At 35.1% G+C, this 17128-nt stretch overlaps 3 protein-coding genes and 1 non-coding gene across 5 annotated transcripts; all 4 read left to right on the forward strand.

The window, feature by feature from the left end:
* The first annotated feature begins 3306 nt into the window (after nt 1-3306).
* LOC116030129 (sorting nexin 1-like) lies at nt 3307-10466 on the forward strand. 2 transcript variants are annotated; one of them, XM_031272283.1, is made up of 11 exons: nt 3307-3407; nt 3521-3670; nt 4943-5078; nt 5194-5327; nt 7884-7958; nt 8706-8865; nt 9195-9328; nt 9413-9481; nt 9673-9752; nt 9870-9930; nt 10009-10466. In XM_031272283.1, exons 1-11 carry the CDS (start codon nt 3396-3398, stop codon nt 10210-10212), a joined length of 1215 nt encoding a protein of 404 aa, XP_031128143.1. In that variant the 5' UTR covers nt 3307-3395; the 3' UTR covers nt 10213-10466. The 2 variants fall into 2 exon arrangements, with proteins under 2 accessions (XP_031128143.1, XP_031128144.1); XM_031272284.1 differs by having other exon boundaries at nt 3337-3407; nt 3524-3670.
* Nucleotides 10467-11672: 1206 nt separating this feature from the next.
* Nucleotides 11673-12988, forward strand: LOC116030152. The gene is made up of 2 exons (XM_031272314.1): nt 11673-12067; nt 12332-12988. The coding sequence occupies exons 1-2, from the start codon at nt 11762-11764 to the stop codon at nt 12623-12625; spliced, it is 600 nt and encodes a 199-aa protein (XP_031128174.1). The 5' UTR covers nt 11673-11761; the 3' UTR covers nt 12626-12988.
* Nucleotides 12989-13749: 761 nt separating this feature from the next.
* TRNAL-UAG lies at nt 13750-13829 on the forward strand. Its single transcript has one exon. It is a non-coding gene; the product is annotated as a tRNA-Leu (tRNA).
* Nucleotides 13830-14031: 202 nt separating this feature from the next.
* On the forward strand, nt 14032-16924 carry LOC116030139 (protein ABHD11). The gene is made up of 5 exons (XM_031272300.1): nt 14032-14307; nt 14412-14650; nt 15365-15477; nt 16000-16140; nt 16314-16924. Exons 1-5 carry the CDS (start codon nt 14082-14084, stop codon nt 16564-16566), a joined length of 972 nt encoding a protein of 323 aa, XP_031128160.1. The 5' UTR covers nt 14032-14081; the 3' UTR covers nt 16567-16924.
* The last annotated feature ends 204 nt before the right edge of the window (nt 16925-17128 follow it).

The raw sequence follows: 17128 nt of genomic DNA on the forward strand, positions 1-17128 counted from the left end.
CTAGCATATAGGAAATGCTTGTATATTTGTGCTTAATTATTACAACAAAGCCAAACCATATATGTATGTGTGTGTATTTATTTATTTATTTACGATCAGACTCACATGAGGACATCTTCCCACGTAAAAATTGTAGACAAATCGTAGTCATAGAAAATTAGGGCATGTTTGGTTTGTTGGAAAATGTTGTTCAAGTAAAATATTTTCCTTGAATTTGAGAAAAAATTGGTTTTTTCTTTGTGTGGTTCATGGAAAACATTTTTGGGGTAATACAACTTTATTTGTGTGATACAGTTTTTTCTTGTTATCAAATGCATGCAATTTAATTTATATACGTAAAGCAATAATATGATTTCTGCATTGGGGGCCCAGTGAAGTTTCCCTTTCAATGAATCAAAGATGCTGATAGTACGAAGACTTCCATGAGAACATGTCGGGAACATGAGATGAACATCATTCGCGCCCTTTTATATCCAAGAAAGATATAAGCAACTTCTACGGTTAGCACAAAAGCGCATGTCTCGTTATAATTAGTGTTGCTTAAAGTCGATGCCAAATTATGATTAGAGTTAATACCACAAATGATCCTTTAATTATTGGGCTAATACTTTTTTTTTAGTCTTCGACTTTCAATTCGACCACAAATGATTTTCTGAGTTTTATTTTTTACCACAAATAGTCCTCAGTTAAAATTTCTATTAAATATGTGCTAAATCTAGAGGTAATATCGTCAAATTGATTAATATTATTATGATTACTTCTTTTTTAGAATTATATGACAACATAATTAATTTCAATCAATATATTACATGGTACATATAAATATTAATATAATTATATAGGTAGCATAAAGTTTATCTATTTTATAAACTTTATAGTTCAATCAATATACTTATATTTATATTAATATATATTTATATGCACATACTTTGCTTCAAAAACACAAGTTGCTTAGTTGAAAAAGAGCTTAATGGCTAAATGTGAGGTTATAGGTTCAATTTTTATATAATGCAAATATATATATATATATATATATATATATATATATATATATATATATATATAAATGTAAAAGTATATTAAAAAATTAGTTGCCCTGTTAAACCTGTAAGCCCATTAGTATCCGGGTCAGAATCATGTTCCCACAATCGTTATATATTGGTTCAATAAAGTAGACTACTAACATAAGGTACATTTTTATTATACTACTAGTTATCACACGCGCGTTGCGCGATTAAATCAATGCCCAATGCGTAGTTTTAAATTAGTGTTCCTTAATTAGTTAAAGTAGTCATATAATAATGTGAGAAAAATGCTAATAAATTAATAAAAATCAAAGAAATAGTCTTGATGCTTATATATTTTAATAAAACGTAAGGAGTAACTAAAATGTGTAGATTATAGAGGAATATAATGAGAACCACAACATTACATACAAGGATACAAGTATAGATGAACATATTATACAATAGATATATTTACATAATGATATTGAAGTTATACTAATTAATGAGTATACTATCATTGATTTAAAAAAAAAAAAAAACTGTAACCATTATGAGTACAAATACAAATAATAGAATCAGCATGATAAGATTTTGACAATCATAATGTCACGTAGAGGTATGTTGTAGAATATGTTAGGTTTAGTTTTGGGTGAATACCAGCAGTAAGAAGGGGAGGGGTTTATATATTATTGTTTTGGGTAGAATAATGATTTAGTTAGGAATCTATACAAAATTGTATTATAGAATTCTAGTAAAACTTCAATATTCTAATTTTAAGTACACATGAGATGTTGTGATTATTAAGAAACAAATTGCCAATTTGTTTGAAAACCGCAATAAAGAAACAAATTGCCTAAAGAATTTGATTTAAACTTCCGTTATATTTGACGGAAAGAATTTGGTAAAATTATAAAAGGTTAGGATATATTAGGAATTTAATTGGAGGTTGCACAATAAGAAGAACACAAAGTGCAATATGTTATAGCATACTATTACACCAACATTTTTTTAGTTCCAGTTAGGTGTCTAACATTATTATATTGACTCTTATTAAAAGGTTAGAAATGTACATTTTTAATACACTAAAAATGTTTTTTAAGATACATTATTTGGTAGTATACTAAATAATGAACATTCAGTATATTAAAAATATATACATTTTATTCTTGGTCAACAATATAATTTGCCATGTTCCCAACACGTATATGAAATTTGACCTAAGACAAGTTGGTCCGTTTTGACAATCTCTATAGTCGGCTTAAATCGAGAAAGTCGATAAATAATTCCTGAAAGTTTTTTTTTTTTTTTTTGGAAATACGAGGGGAGACCCAGTCAATCCACCAAGGACAAACTAAGCGTCAAGCAAGGCAACTCGCTGCGCACAGATACCCATAAGGTCATTGCAGACCGGACTTCTACATCCTAGGATGGCTCATCAAATTCCATCCAGTCAGTCTCCCCACAAAGCGCAAGCTTAACCAGCTCATCCGCTACCTGATTTTGCTCACGATACACATGCACTAATAACTCCTGAACGTTAAACTTTTAATCTTGAATACTACAAATTTCGAAGAATATAAAATTGAAACTCTGGATCTAATGCGTATTCCAGGGGAACTTTGTCCCCCTTTCTTGGCGTTTTATTCTTTCATTATACCATAGTCCATAGCTCTGTAGCAGCAGCATCTTTCCCTAAATCATTACGACGTTACATCATACCCCATTACGCCGTTACGTCATTCGTGCTAACGTGCCTCTTCGTCCTTACTATCTAGGAATCGACGTCTGTCAGACCAGTCATTATGGTCCACAAAGCTATATGAACTATACTATCAAATAATGTACATTCAATACAAAAATAATATATTTTTAGTATATTAAAAATGTACATTATTTATGTACTGAATATATATTATATTGTATAATGTATATTGCCAAAGACCTTGTGGTCAAGCGGCACCCGGTGTCTTAGTGGAGGCATCTGTTGACCCTATGTTTTAGTAGGTGTGACTACATTGTAATTGAGTCAGTCGAACTCAAAAAAAAGTATAATATATTAAAAATGTATTTTTTGTTATAGTCCATACAACATTATATGAACCATGATCCACACAATAATTTACCATGCCCGACTCCACCAATCATCTTGCTCTCACATATATTTGGGCCAAGTTATGGGCTTATCATTTTCTCGGTTTGCTCACCAGGCCCAACTATATCATATGGGCCCTTCTTGTGGGCTAGTTCTGAAGGTTTAGCCCATACTTATTACGGATTTTTAGCCCAAGACTTCGCTCTTTAATCTTTCTAAAATATCTCTCTCGCTTACCCTCCCTGTGGTTTTGCTCTTTGTTTCTTCAACCTCCGACAGGCAATAGCAGTGCAGCGATGATCGCGACGGTAATTACTATTTCGTGATACTCATATCTTATTCTCGCCAGTTCAACTATAAAGCTTTCATTCAACCGGAAGTTTTTTCTTAATTTTGGAATTTGTTGTTGAATATGGAGCAGCAGCAGCAGATAAGTGGATCCGGGCCATTGCCAAGTCCGAGATCCCCTTCTTCTTCCCAAACCGGACCGTATCTTTCAGTGTCGGTGACTGATCCAGCTAAAATGGGCAATGGCGTCCAAGCTTATATCTCATACAAAGTCATCGCTAAGGTGATTATTTCTTTTTTACTGCTTTTGATGTATTTGTTTAGTACTTGAAAAAACAATTCTGCATTCTAATTTTGGTCTTATTCAGTATCGGATTCTCTGGTTAAGGTTAGGGTGAACTTGGTTTTTCTACCTGTCAGTAAGAGATGTAATTTCGTACTTGACTCAGTTGACTGTGTTTCTGTTGTTCCAACTTCCAAGTGTCTAATTGGATATACTAAAACATAATTTTAACTTAAAGTTTAGAAATATATGTTTTGATACTCCCTTTGTCATATTTTATGTCTTTGATTCAGTTAATCAGGCTTAATTGAAGTTATTTTGAATTCAATTTTTCATAATTTAAGTTTAGTATTAGTATATAAAATTTATATATGTAGAAACTAAATTAAAAGTACTATAAAACACAACAAATCAAATGGTATCTATTTGACCAATGAATAGTAAAATAAAATTGGACAGATGGAGTACTTAGGAAAGTGTGCCTACCAACGGTATCTGTTTGGGGTCTGAGTCCTGAGCAAGGGCTGACGTGCTGTGAGGGGTGGATAGGTCGTGGTCTATGTAATTAATGGTTAAATGGTTAATTGAATTAGTTTTAAGGCCTTTTCTGCAAAGTTTTAGGTCTTTATTATGTGAAGTACAGCGACACTTGTGTGTCTAAGACTTACTATTTTGGGAAAATTTAAGCAAGTATTGCTGGGTTCAACTTTTACTCTGATATCAATGATGGTGAAGTGTTCCTTATATGTTAAAATGAATTAATCGACTCAATATTTGTTAAAGGTTGTTTAGTCTATAGTACTTTTCTGCCTTATGCGATATCAATCTAATATTGTGGAATTACATCTTTTGATGGTGCTATTCCATTTTGTGATAACCAAGTATGCTGGGCACTCTGGTTGCTATTATTAAATGTCTTAACTGCAGGGATTATTGAAATTTCCCCTCTGGATTGCGCTTTAATATGCATCTTAGATATTCAGATCTGATGCTGTAGTCTTGATCTGATGGACTATCAAAACCTTGTCTAGAATTAAGAAAGAGTAAATTGCCCATCAAGAAATAGAAAATAGATCTTGCGACCAATAGCATGCTTGCTCATTATTATCAAAATATACTCCATATGCGCATATAGCCGAGCCCAACTGGTTCAGGATTAAGGTTTAATTGAGTTGTGTTTGAGTCACTTCCAAATTGTCTTCTCCTTTTCCTTTTGTTCATGAAATAAACATGTTTTTAGTGAGCCTTATAGTTAGAAATTTGTGTTGGCAGACTAATTTACCTGAGTATCAAGCACAAGAAAAGATTGTTATTCGACGTTATAGTGATTTTGTTTGGTTGCGTGATCGTCTTTTTGAGAAGTATAAGGGCATCTTTATCCCTCCTCTTCCAGAGAAGAATACTGTAGGTAATGAGCTATACTACTTTCCCCTCCACTATCCACCTGGAGACGTGATTGAGAATCAAAGGGATTGTTGAGTGGTTTGAGATTAACATGTATCTAACTGCCATATTTCTTGCAGAGAAATTCAGGTTTAGTGCTGAATTCATTGAAATGAGGCGTCAAGCTCTGGATATTTTCATTAACCGCGTAGCTTCTCATAATGGGCTTAGACAGAGTGAAGATTTGAGAATATTTTTGCAAGCAGATGAGCAGGTATCTAAGCTTGATTACTTGATTAGGAAATTCTCGTTCTCTTGTCATGACTTGAATTTTTCCCATTGCATTCAATCATGTTTTGTATGAAGTATTTTCACTTTTGGTCCGACATGTATTAGGGAATTTTTAATTTAAGTCCTCAACTATTAATTTTGTCCATTTAAGTTCATGACTTATAAATTATTATCAATTTTGGTTCATCTGGCCAAATTACTGACCAAACGTCACTGGAAATGTTCATATGCATGACACATGATGGAATTTAGAGGGCAAAATTGTCTTCTCAATATATTATATATGCCCATCGATTTTCACTGGTTTCACCAGCCAAATGAGTTTATTCTGTATAGTTCAAGAAACATGTTAGAATCACCTAAATGCAGTCTTGTAAAAATTTCCCTAGGCACCCCTAGGACAATGGGATTTCCTTGGTAGACTAGTGTTATGCGGCCAGCCAACTAGTTCACCTTGGCGGCCAAATTGGCCATTTTATTTATTTTTTAACAGTTTGTTTTGCTCAAAACGACGTAGTTTTGAGTGAAACAAACCAAATTAACAAAACCTAAGTTCGGAAGCGGCAACAAGCAAGAAAGGAAAGGAAGTTAGCCCAAATTCGCACAATCGGACATTCGGACCTCAGTTCATCAGCCCATAGCTGTCGCAGCACCGGAGCCAACCTTTCAATTGCCATATTTGCCGGTAGTAGAAGCGCAAAGAAACTTCAGAGTTCTAACATTGTTTGGAGCTTCCCCACCAGTAGCTAGTAGCGGAGCTCGTCGTCACCACTTCTCTGTTTCCTCAGCTCCTTGTCACAGTCACCAGCTCTGGTGTTCCACAACGCGCAGCTTGTCCTCTCCAGTCTCCATAGCTCCACTTCCGCACCTCGTCAAGACCCAAGTAGAGAGACTAGAGACTAGAGACTAGAGAATGATCGTCTTAGTGAGTTAGTGCTTAATGCTTTAAGCTTTTAATGCCTTTAAATAATTAAATCCATTAATAATTAATATTATATATGTTGCCAATGTTGGCAGTGTTTATGGGCTCCAAGCGGCAGTTTCAACTGTCCAAGTGTCCAGTTTTTTTTCCTAGGCGGCGCCTAGGCACCCATCGGACGCCCGATGAGTGCCTAGCGCCTTCTTCAACACTGCCTTAAAGTATCAATTATAAATTTATAATCAACACTAACTACAGTTCTTCAAAATATATCCGGAGGTGACTTGAAGGCAGTGAAGGTATAGGCACTGCTTGTAGATTCCAATCCTTTTCCATGGTAGAATGATCAACCTGACACCTCAAATAAATCTCACAAGTTGCAGTACATATCAACAATATCCTACCATGGCCAGCACCAACACTGTCTCCAAAAGTGTCCTGCAGCTTCCCTATCTCTGCCAGAGTGGTGCGGCTGGCATCAGAAACCCCTAGGTGCTGCTGCTTCTGGGCCTAAATCCCAAACACTCACTCATTATTCCACCAGCCAGTTCAGATCACCTAAATCAAGAGTCACTCCGCCATTCCCTATCCTACTCTCTATTAGGCTTCCCAGTTTCTTAATCTTCATGGGAATCTAGTTCCTGTAGGATAATAAATCCTTGTCAATTGGAATTACTTGAACTTCTTGAGGGCCTTCACCAGCAGCACCCAGTTCCCCTTTCTCTATCCTCTGAAATAATTCTTTCACCACAGCTTCCAGTTCTCCCTCACCAACTAAAATTGGGTTGTTTTACTTGGTCCTCATCCGATCTTCTAGCACCTTTCTCAGTTCTTCATACCTATGATTCCCCAACAGCACAGAACCTCATTGCTGCAGCCAAGAATACAGATATATTTTTCTATTTGATAGTGAAACACTAGGTAACACCAGCACTGGCACTGGCGATGCAGTAGATATTGAGGCAGGATTTGAGATAATTTGAGGCCTAATTAAAATTGTCCAAATTTACCTGAGTAGTATGGTGATGGGACGATGGGTAGAATTTGAGTTCGAATTTAGCATTTGTTTGATTGTAGCCTTCACTGCTGGTGAAAATCACTGGGCATATATTGAGAAAATGAGAAGACGAATTTGCCCTCTAAATTTCATCATGTGCCACTGACTGTTTCCAGTGGCATTTGGTTGGTAATTTGGCCAGAATGATCAAAACCGATAATAATTTAAAAGTTGTGAACTTAAATTGACAGAATTGATAATGAAGGACTTAAATTAAAAATAACCAAATACTTGTGGGACTAAAAGTGATAATAATAATGTTTTGTATTTAATCGTTTTTTATCTTTTTGTGCATCGCACCTTGAGGTTGAAGGGTGTTCTCTTAGAATAATGCACATGGTCAATATGTTGTTTATCTAGCTAAAAGTAAGCTAGCCCTAGCTTCTTTTGTTACTTAAGTGCATCAAGGAAACAAGAGCAAGTACTTTAAATTAATTCATTTCTTGCTCTGTTATTTTCATCAATGTACTAATCAAATTTAATGATTCTTATAATGATTTGAGCTTTAACAATGAGAGCAAGTATTTTAATGATGCTTTGAAATTTTATACCACTTTTTGCAGACAATGGACAGAGCAAGGTCCCAGGAGACTGGCCTTTTTAAGAAAAAGCCAGCTGATCTGATTCAAATATTTTGGGTAACTGACTCTTGTTCTCTAAAAGCATATTTTAATATTTTCTTGTCAAAGATAGTTATATGAAAGGGATGCAATGGGACTATGTGAAAATTGTTTGGACTTTGAAGATGTTGAAACTACTGTTTTAGTCAACCTTCAATCCTTCATTGTTTCTTGTATTTTGTTAGTAAACCCACTCACCCTTTATTTGATCCTTTACCGTCACTTTGTTCAGACTGAATTGAGGCAATTTGACACTTCTGTGCACTCCATCAATGCATTAGATGACATGAATTTGTTATCCCCAATAATGGAGTTTAATCTTGACTCCTAATTGTGTCACCTGTGATAGAATATCTGAATATGTGATGGATGTTTATGCCAGTTATTATGAATTCTGTTAAACTTGGTCCATTTTGAGCCTTGTGCATGTCAGAATCAATTTCTCTCTTAAAATGGTCACTTTGTAAGCATATAATTGATCCATTATGGCCCAGTTTGTATGAAGCTTATCTATTGCTATAAATAGTTCAATCGATTTTTTACTCTGTTTGGAAATGCTTATGAAAGGAGTTTAGGGATTTTCAAAATGTGTTTTTAAAGATTATTTCCATAAGTGAGGAGCTTATCACAATACAAAGGCTCATAAGGTATTTTCAGCCTCTTTTGCAAGAAGCTCCTAGTTGAGGCTTTTTAAGAAAAACCACTTTTAAATAAGCAATAAGCTAGGCTAAACAAGCTTGTAATTGACATTCAATTCTTTGGCAGGATGTACAATCAAAGGTGAGTGATGTTGTCCTTGGAAAGGAAAAACCAGTTGAAGAATCGAATCCTGAATATGAGAAGCTGAAGCACTACATATTTGAGCTTGAAGATCATCTAGCTGAAGCTCAGAAGCATGCATATAGTCTTGTGAAGAGACACAGAGGTACTAAATGATGCCATGATGGGTTTTGTAGATATTATATGTGCATACTCAATATAAGGATTCCAATTCCTAATACCATCTTCATTGTGATGTCTGAACTCTCAAGAAACCAGTAAATTATTATAAAATTAGAGGCACTACACATTATGCAATGTGATATCCCAATCTTAAGGCATTGGTGGGTTTAAATTCTTAAATCACTTGAAGTGTACTTTCATCAGTGTATTTAGTGTGTCACATTTCCTTAATCTAGCTCTGTGTGATAATTTTTCATTAGTATCTATGGTGAAGAACAGCTTGCTTATTCTCTTAATTTAAAAAATATCCAGAGTTAGGAGAGTCCTTGTCAAACTTTGGGAAGGCAGTCAAGCTTCTGGGAACGTCTGAAGATAATGCACTGGGGAAGGCATTTTCTGAACTTGGGGCAAAATCTGAGCTCATATCTATTAAGCTGCAGAAAGAGGTAGACTGAATTGGAACACTATCCATTTAGTTGGATTTTTTTTAATTCTTGAATTCATTGTATTGATTCTTTATTCTCATCTAGGCACATTACCTTCTAATGAATTTTGAAGAACCATTAAAGGATTATGTTCGAGCAGTACAGTCAATTAAGGTGAGTTAGCAACTTTGCTTAAGGAAGGATGTGTATTATTTACCAACTTTGTAGTGATATTCCTCCATGAACTCTCACATTCTCATGAAGACATTAATTGCAAAATAGAGCTGTTTCTGCTTAAAGAATAGTTCATAGCCTCCTAATTTTGTTCATATAATACATTGTTTTCTTTCTAATGTAATGTACAGGCCACAATAGCAGAGAGAGCAAATGCTTTCAGGCAGCAGTGTGAACTGGCCGAAACAATTAAATTCAAGGAGATAGATCTGTATGATTTAGTAAACTGAGACTTCCTTTCTTCTTGTAATTGGAATTGGTTGGATAAAAATATCTTTTTCTTTTTACATGATTTCTAAGTTGAGGTTTATTTGCCTTTTCATTCCAGAAACAAACTAAGGCTAACACGATCAGAGAAGTTGGCTGAGGCTGAGCGTGAATATGAAGTGGTTAGTTTGCTTAACTTGTGTTTTGTTGTCTGCTTGAAGGAAATTCTTTTGGTTTTCTCAAACATTTGTTTGAAACAGCTGAAAGCCGAGGGTGAGGAAGCAGCACAAAGATTTCAAACAATAGTGCGGTTGATGAATGAAGAGATTGTCCAATTTCAAGAGCAAAAAACATTGGAAATGGGTCTGGCTTTCCACGAATTTGCAAAGGGACAAGCACGCCTCGCAAATGGTATATCAGAAGCCTGGCGAGGGCTTCTTCCCAAGCTCGAAGCTTGCTCGTAATCACACCAATATTGGTATTTGGTATAGCCAGCTTCTGTGACTCCTGTGTTGTATCTACTAGCTTTTAGTCTGCTTGTACAGAGCAAAACAATAAATACAATTGCTCAAGTTTGTTAATTTCTTACTTCTACATATATTTTGAAGCTCAATATTTAAATAGTCCCGTAAATCTACTTGTTTGGACTATTTCTTTGTACAATAATATCTTCATCAACGTGCCTAAACATCTAATCTAATGAAAATGTTCAGGTGAATGAGGGGTTTTTGCTGTTAAGCCTGTTAGTCTTGCAATTGTTTCCTAGGTTGGTACATCTTACAATATGGATTTTTGATACCTAATATAATATAGGTTCACTTTGACTTGTAGTACACTATGAGGGTGCTAGCTCATATATTGGAATAAAAGTATTAATTGATCTCTTTATTTTGTGTGTAATAAATAGGAATTAGAATTAAAATGAAAGATGTTAGCGGAATCAAACTTGTTATCTTCAGGTATAAAAATCTTATTCCGTTCTTTTTAGAGCATTATGTGTATATATATTAAATTTTTATATTGAATATATGTAGAATGTCTTTTTTATATTCCAAATGTTCAAAAAAGGAGAAGATGAAGTGTAATAATTTATATTTATATAATCAAAATAGGCAAATAGCCAAGGACCTTGTGGTCCAGTGGCATCAAATCCTTCCCTTTATACGGGAGGTGAGTTAATAGTATTCACAAAAAGAAAAATAGGCAAACATATACTCCCTCTATCCTATTTACTATTTATTGGTCAAATCAACTCTTTCTTTATTAATTTTTATTTTTAAATTTAATTTTTTGTGTTTAATAGTACTTTTAATTTTTATTTTTAAATTTAATTTTTTGTGTTTAATATTCACAAAAAGAAAAATAGGCAAACATATACTCCCTCTGTCCTATTTACTATTCATTGGTCAAATCAACTCTTTCTTCATTGCTTATTTTCTTTATTAATTTTTATTTTTAAATTTAATTTTTTGTGTTTAATAGTACTTTTAATTTTTATTTTTAAATTTAATTTTTTGTGTTTAATAGTACTTTTAATGTAGTTTCTAAATATATCAATTTGATATATTAATGCTAAATTTAATATTATGAAAAATTGGATTAAAAATAATTTCAGTCAAGCCTCGTTAAACGAATCAGACAACCAAAATGGGACGGAGGTAGTATCAAATATGTAATGGGAAAAAAAGAGTTAATTTTTATTTTTTTAAATATATCAATTTGATATATTAATGCTAAATTTAATTTTATGAAAAATTAGATTAAAATAATTTCAGTCAAGCCTCGTTAAACGAATCAGACAACCAATGGGACGGAGGTAGTATCAAATATGTAATGGGAAAAAAAGAGTTAATTTTTATTTTATTTTTTTATAAAAAAATCCGCATTCAAGGCTATCCACCACAAATTAGGGAATGGTCTATCCGATGCACTTTGGTCCACTGATAACCATTCCGACTGTTACTTGAATTCTCCCTTTTCTGCAACACCCAAAGCACTCAAACGAGTACAGATATGTCTTCCTTCGCTGCAGCCAGACAACTCTTCCTCCTGACAAGTGCATCGCACGTGCAATCCCGTGTATCCCTGCAGTTTCTCCTCCCCCTATCACCTGTATCCATCCCCGGCGAGCTCCACAACGGCGGCTCCTTACGCCTCACTCAATTTTCTAGCCACCGCGACGCTGCCATAACCACCAGAGCTTCGGCCGGAAATGATGCCATTTTACCCAAGAAAGACGACGACGACGGTGTGTCTTTAGGGACCATGAAGCTGCCCCTGGATATCGACCTTGAAAGATTTGACATTTTGCTTTTTCAGGTATTTCAAACCACCATTCTTCTAACACTGTAATATAAGACAATATTTTATTTTGGTCTTTGAATATTCACATGATTATTAAAAAATTTTAATTAGGTACGTAATTATATAATTTGTATAACATTTAATCATATAGAAAGGAACACTTCATGGTTCTTGTAATAATTGTTCAAAAAATTGGTCGATAACTAAAAGTGAAATTTATTCGTAATATAGTACACCTGGCTAGATTTTAACGTTTTGTTTTGTTTAAGTAATTTGCAGTGGGCTAACAGTCTGTGCCAGGGAGCTAACCTGCCTCTTCCGGTGCCCCTAAAGGTGGACAAAATCCGTGGGGGAGCCAGACTAGGGTTCATTACAGTTGAAGATAATGGAGAAACACAGGTGCTTGTGTACATAGATTGTGTAGTCTCTCCTGCCACCGATGCTTCACCCACCCCAATGTTCAGAGCCACCAGAAATGGAGCAAAGAAAGATGAGGCGGCGCCAGGAGAGCCACGGATCATGAGAAGCCTTCTAGCTGCCTTACAAAAGTCTGTCGAGATCGCTAGAGTCTGACTAGCACCGCTATATTATGCATCATTAGACAACATGCAAAACTGAACCGCATGAATTGCAGCTTCAACCTTTGCATATGGTCTTCTTATGTGACTTCTTTCCGACCTTCTACTACAGATAACTCGGTGGGTTCCGTCATTCTAATTGACCAATATTTCAATTAATATATATGTAATATTTATTCTTAATTTTACAATAATTAATTCGTTTTTATAAATCTTAGAGATTGTTTAATTGAGCTCCTTACAATGGCCACTTCGTCGGGGTCTCGAGGAATTGGGAAAATGTATGAATTATTAAGATTTCTTGAAACTCAAAAACAAGAAATGTCAAAAATTCTAGTAATTTAATAGTATTTATTTTTATTTTTTGTTGCTAATTTTGGGTGCCTCTATGTCAGACACCATTGGTTAATTAGAAAAAGGCGTAAGATTTGAAAATTTATGAAATCTAAAGATAATAAATGTTAAAAGAATTGAAATACTAGTTGATTTATCTTTAATTTGTGTTAACACGTACTTAGCATATGACTAATGTATTGATGTGTAGTTATTGTGTATTAAAAAGCTTGATTCTTTAAGTTGTTCTTATTAATGGTGGGAAATTGTATTCTGGTTAGTTTGGTTGTCTAATTGTGTTTCAATTTTAGCATTTTCATTGGGGATTGACTTAATCTATGTCTTCGTACTAAAATCGTGCTTCGAATTTATTTTTTTGCCCCCACTAAATAAGATTTATGACTCTACTATACCCCTATCAATTATATATTCCCTTCATCCACATTGATCGTTATAAAAGAACACCATGCATGCCCTTCCCATCCCACGAGAAACTCATATTTCACGTTAGGATTGACATTAACTTGTTAGTTTGCGTGCTAAGACATTAATTCTTATGAAATTAATAATAGTGTGATTTTGAAATATCAAAATGCAATCTTTTTTTACTACATATATGCCAGGTATGCACTATATTTGATCTGAATTCTAATAGGTGGACTGAATGTAACCTATTTTGGAAGTAGTGGTCCAAAATCCAAATATATCAAAATTTAATTTTGTTTCTTTTTAATTTGAATCTTTGTATTGATCATATAATTTCCGTTCAAATTATAACACAACAAGGACAGTTTGGCCGAGTGGTCTAAGGCGCCAGATTTAGGCTCTGGTCCGAAAGGGCGTGGGTTCAAATCCCACAGCTGTCAAATACTTTACTTCTTTTTCACCTTACCGGTAGGCCTTACGCCCAAGCCCAAATTCTGTGGGTCACTTTTATGCTTGGGCCTAATAGATCAATACATGTTTAGGCCCATGACCACATTAACCGGGCTGTCTTCCTTTTACCGAGTGGGCTCTTTTCTGATTTTGTTTTTCATTTTCCGGCGGGTATTAATGGAGTTGAGATCTCTTCTTCTGCAACTCTCTTTCTTAATTGGCGAGGACACAGAGCTTCTACGATGTCTGGAGCTCTCAGAAGCAGACAGGTTCGTAGCATAGTTAACCGCTTGCTCATATTTTCCACGCCGGTTCACTCGCGGTTAATCTCAACCTTAGCTTTCGATGAAGTCCGGTCATCGCCGGACCGGCCCTACACTTTCACAGCTTTAATTCTTCACGGCCTCTTAGGCTCCGGCCGCAACTGGCGTTCCTTCTCTCGCTCCCTCGCCTCCTCTCTACCTTCTGGTACTCTTTTTTGTTTGTACGTATTCATCCCTGTAGTTTTTTTGGAGAATATGTCGAGGAAGTGAATTTTCTGATTTTGTTTTTTTTTTTGGATGTTTGTTAAGAATGGAGGATGATTCTGGTGGACCTAAGGAACCACGGGAGGTCAGCAGAGATTGGAGGCTTCGAGCCGCCGCACACCATGGAAAATGCTGCGAATGATGTGGCCAATTTGGTCAAATCACAAGGCTGGAATTGGCCTGATGTGGTTATCGGCCACTCCATGGGAGGCAAGGTGACGTTACAGTTCGCTCAGAGCTGTTCTCGTGGCGATTATGGACAATCAGCTCAATTGCCTAAGCAGGTGTGCAATTATTTTCAGCTAACAGGACAATCAGCTCAAATTCACTCTCTAGATTTCTACAGAGCAAAATTTTTTATTGGAAAACTGGAAAACACAATCAAACTTGACTATGTTACAGAAAGAGAAATCAGGAATATTTGTCTGATCAGTGGTTCTATTGCCAATCTGTGGTTTCATTTCAATTTTTTGCTGCTTAGTGATTATCCTTTGAAGTTATCATTTTTGTTGTGTTGAATGTGTGCTAATAATTCTCCTCACTGTATTTTGAACTTAAAACCCCGGCTTAGCTGTTTCTTATTTGTCTTAATACATTCCTATCTTATGTGCATTTGACTGGGGAATACTCCATTTGTTATTATGTGACATGTTTTTTCCTATAGGTTAACCCAGAAAGTTCACAATTTTGTCCACTTAAAGTGGTGAAAATTTGTTGACTTGAGTGGACGGCCATCTTGAGATCATGTCCTCAAATCCTCCTAACAAGTATCAAAAAGAAAAACGAAAACAATATGGAGTATATGTATTCTCGCAGTACTATGAACTGTTAGATTCAGTTATACTTGCACTTTCCTCTTACACTTGAAGTAAGCCTGTAACTGTTGTCAGTTTTGCTTTTACTAGTTGTATTTCCCTGCAGTATTTGATGGTTTTATGGGACAATGTGGTAATTCTTGCTTTATTGATATCAATTCCACCTCGCTTGATGCAGAACAGCTATGGATTTTGGACTCGGTCCCTGGAAAAGTGGGCCAAGAAAACAGTGATGGAGAAGTGGAGAAAGTTTTGCAAACCTTGCAGAGCTTACCTTCATCTATACCATCAAGAAAGTAAGGCCTATCTCTTTTCTTAAAGAATTGTGTATCCTTTAGTAGTGAGTGCATTTAATGCAAGAGATGTTTGATGTATCTTTACTAGGAATTGAGATCAAATTGAATGGTTGGAGAATTCAATATCTTGAATTTTCTGCTTCTTTATTTGATTTATCAAATAGTATCTTTTATTTTATTTATTCTTTTTATGCAACTTTTTTTTTTAAAAAAAAATTGAGTGAATATATAGCCACCTTAGAGTTTAAATGTGAATACAGACTAGGAAACTGACTATTACAGAGTACAAATTTTTTAGATGTGTATACAGAAAATCAACATGAATAAGAATATCTGTTTAAACTATGGTTTTAACACTGCCTAAACCAAAAACCAACTCAACAAATGCCACATTCTAATCTTATCTGATTTCTCCGAAACTTCATGATATGCAATATTGCCACTCTTTTACAATATCAATTATTTCTCAAGATATTTCATTTTGTGTTATTCTTATTGGAGATAAAAATGTATTGTTTCCAGATGGCTGGTGGATTACTTGCTGAAGCTTGGGTTTTCAAAGGCGTTGTCAGAATGGTTAGGCAGCAACCTCAAGAAATCGGGAGATGAAATGACATGGACCTTCAATATAGATGCTGCTGTCCAAATGTTTCAGTCTTATAGGTAAACAAATATGTTCCTTCTAATCATTCTTACATTTCTAGTGGCATTTATCCTATCCTTTACTTTTCCCGGTTGAAACCAATAGAACAAGGGTACCCGGGGTAGCTGCCTAATCCAGTCAAACGGGCTTTTTTCTTCCCCTCAAATATGCCTAAAATTGTGTCTGTTTTCAGGGAGACTGATTATTGGCCTTTATTGGAGCATCCACCCAAAGGTACAGAGATATCTATTGTTCGTGCAGAGAAAAGTGACAGGTGGGAACCAGAGGTGATTGAACGGCTTGAAAGCCTTGGCAGCAGAAAAAGCAATGAAGCTGAAGGCAAGTTCTCTTATCATATTCTTCCCAACTCTGGCCATTGGGTTCATGTTGAGAATCCAAAGGGGCTCCTTCAGATTGTAGCTCCAAAGTTGTCCTCCCTGGTTTAGCCACATCTCTTCTGCTCTCAATCCTTCATTTTTCGTGTTCCTAATCCATCCTTTCCTTGAAAAATAAAGGAATATTTCGATTCTTTTCTCAATTGCTGACTGTCCTCTTCTGATAAATATATATTTGTGGCTGCGAGCTCTACGCTTGCAGCAATAAGTACACGTTGGAGGTGCAACTAAACCTTTATGATTCTTTTCTGGTATATTAGAAAAGAAACGTTTGTGATTTCAGTGGATTTATATGAAGTTATTTGTATACGAATCACAAAATCATAATGGTGATTAACATTTACACTACAATTTGCATCATCCAATGTATTTTGTGATGCATGCTATTCATATTCTTACTAGTAAGTAATTTGGTGTCTTCGATGCGAGTGTTTTACTGGTTGGTGAAAACTTCTACCCAAGTATACTAAAATCAATAATGTTGGAAGTGTATTGGATTAACTTCGTGGCGTTGTGACATGTGGTGTTATCCGATATAAGTTGAATTCTATGTGATATTTCGAAAATATTATTAAAATGGTTCCTTGATTATATCGATTTGACTGATTTAGTC

Source organism: Ipomoea triloba, chromosome 9 (assembly GCF_003576645.1).
Source record: "Ipomoea triloba cultivar NCNSP0323 chromosome 9, ASM357664v1".
Classification (NCBI taxonomy): Eukaryota; Viridiplantae; Streptophyta; class Magnoliopsida; order Solanales; family Convolvulaceae; genus Ipomoea; species Ipomoea triloba.

Bases quoted from the DNA above. Each gene is read 5' to 3' on its own strand.
- LOC116030129 (XM_031272283.1), top strand. The intron at 9,482-9,672 runs GTGAGTTAGCAA...TGTAATGTACAG, and splicing joins GAGCAGTACAGTCAATTAAG to GCCACAATAGCAGAGAGAGC. The intron at 9,931-10,008 runs GTTAGTTTGCTT...TGTTTGAAACAG, and splicing joins CTGAGCGTGAATATGAAGTG to CTGAAAGCCGAGGGTGAGGA.
- LOC116030152 (XM_031272314.1), top strand. From the start codon at position 11,762: ATGTCTTCCTTCGCTGCAGCCAGACAACTCTTCCTCCTGACAAGTGCA. The intron at 12,068-12,331 runs GTATTTCAAACC...AGTAATTTGCAG, and splicing joins TTGACATTTTGCTTTTTCAG to TGGGCTAACAGTCTGTGCCA.
- LOC116030139 (XM_031272300.1), top strand. From the start codon at position 14,082: ATGTCTGGAGCTCTCAGAAGCAGACAGGTTCGTAGCATAGTTAACCGC. The intron at 14,651-15,364 runs GTGTGCAATTAT...GATGCAGAACAG, and splicing joins CAGCTCAATTGCCTAAGCAG to CTATGGATTTTGGACTCGGT. The intron at 16,141-16,313 runs GTAAACAAATAT...GTCTGTTTTCAG, and splicing joins CAAATGTTTCAGTCTTATAG to GGAGACTGATTATTGGCCTT.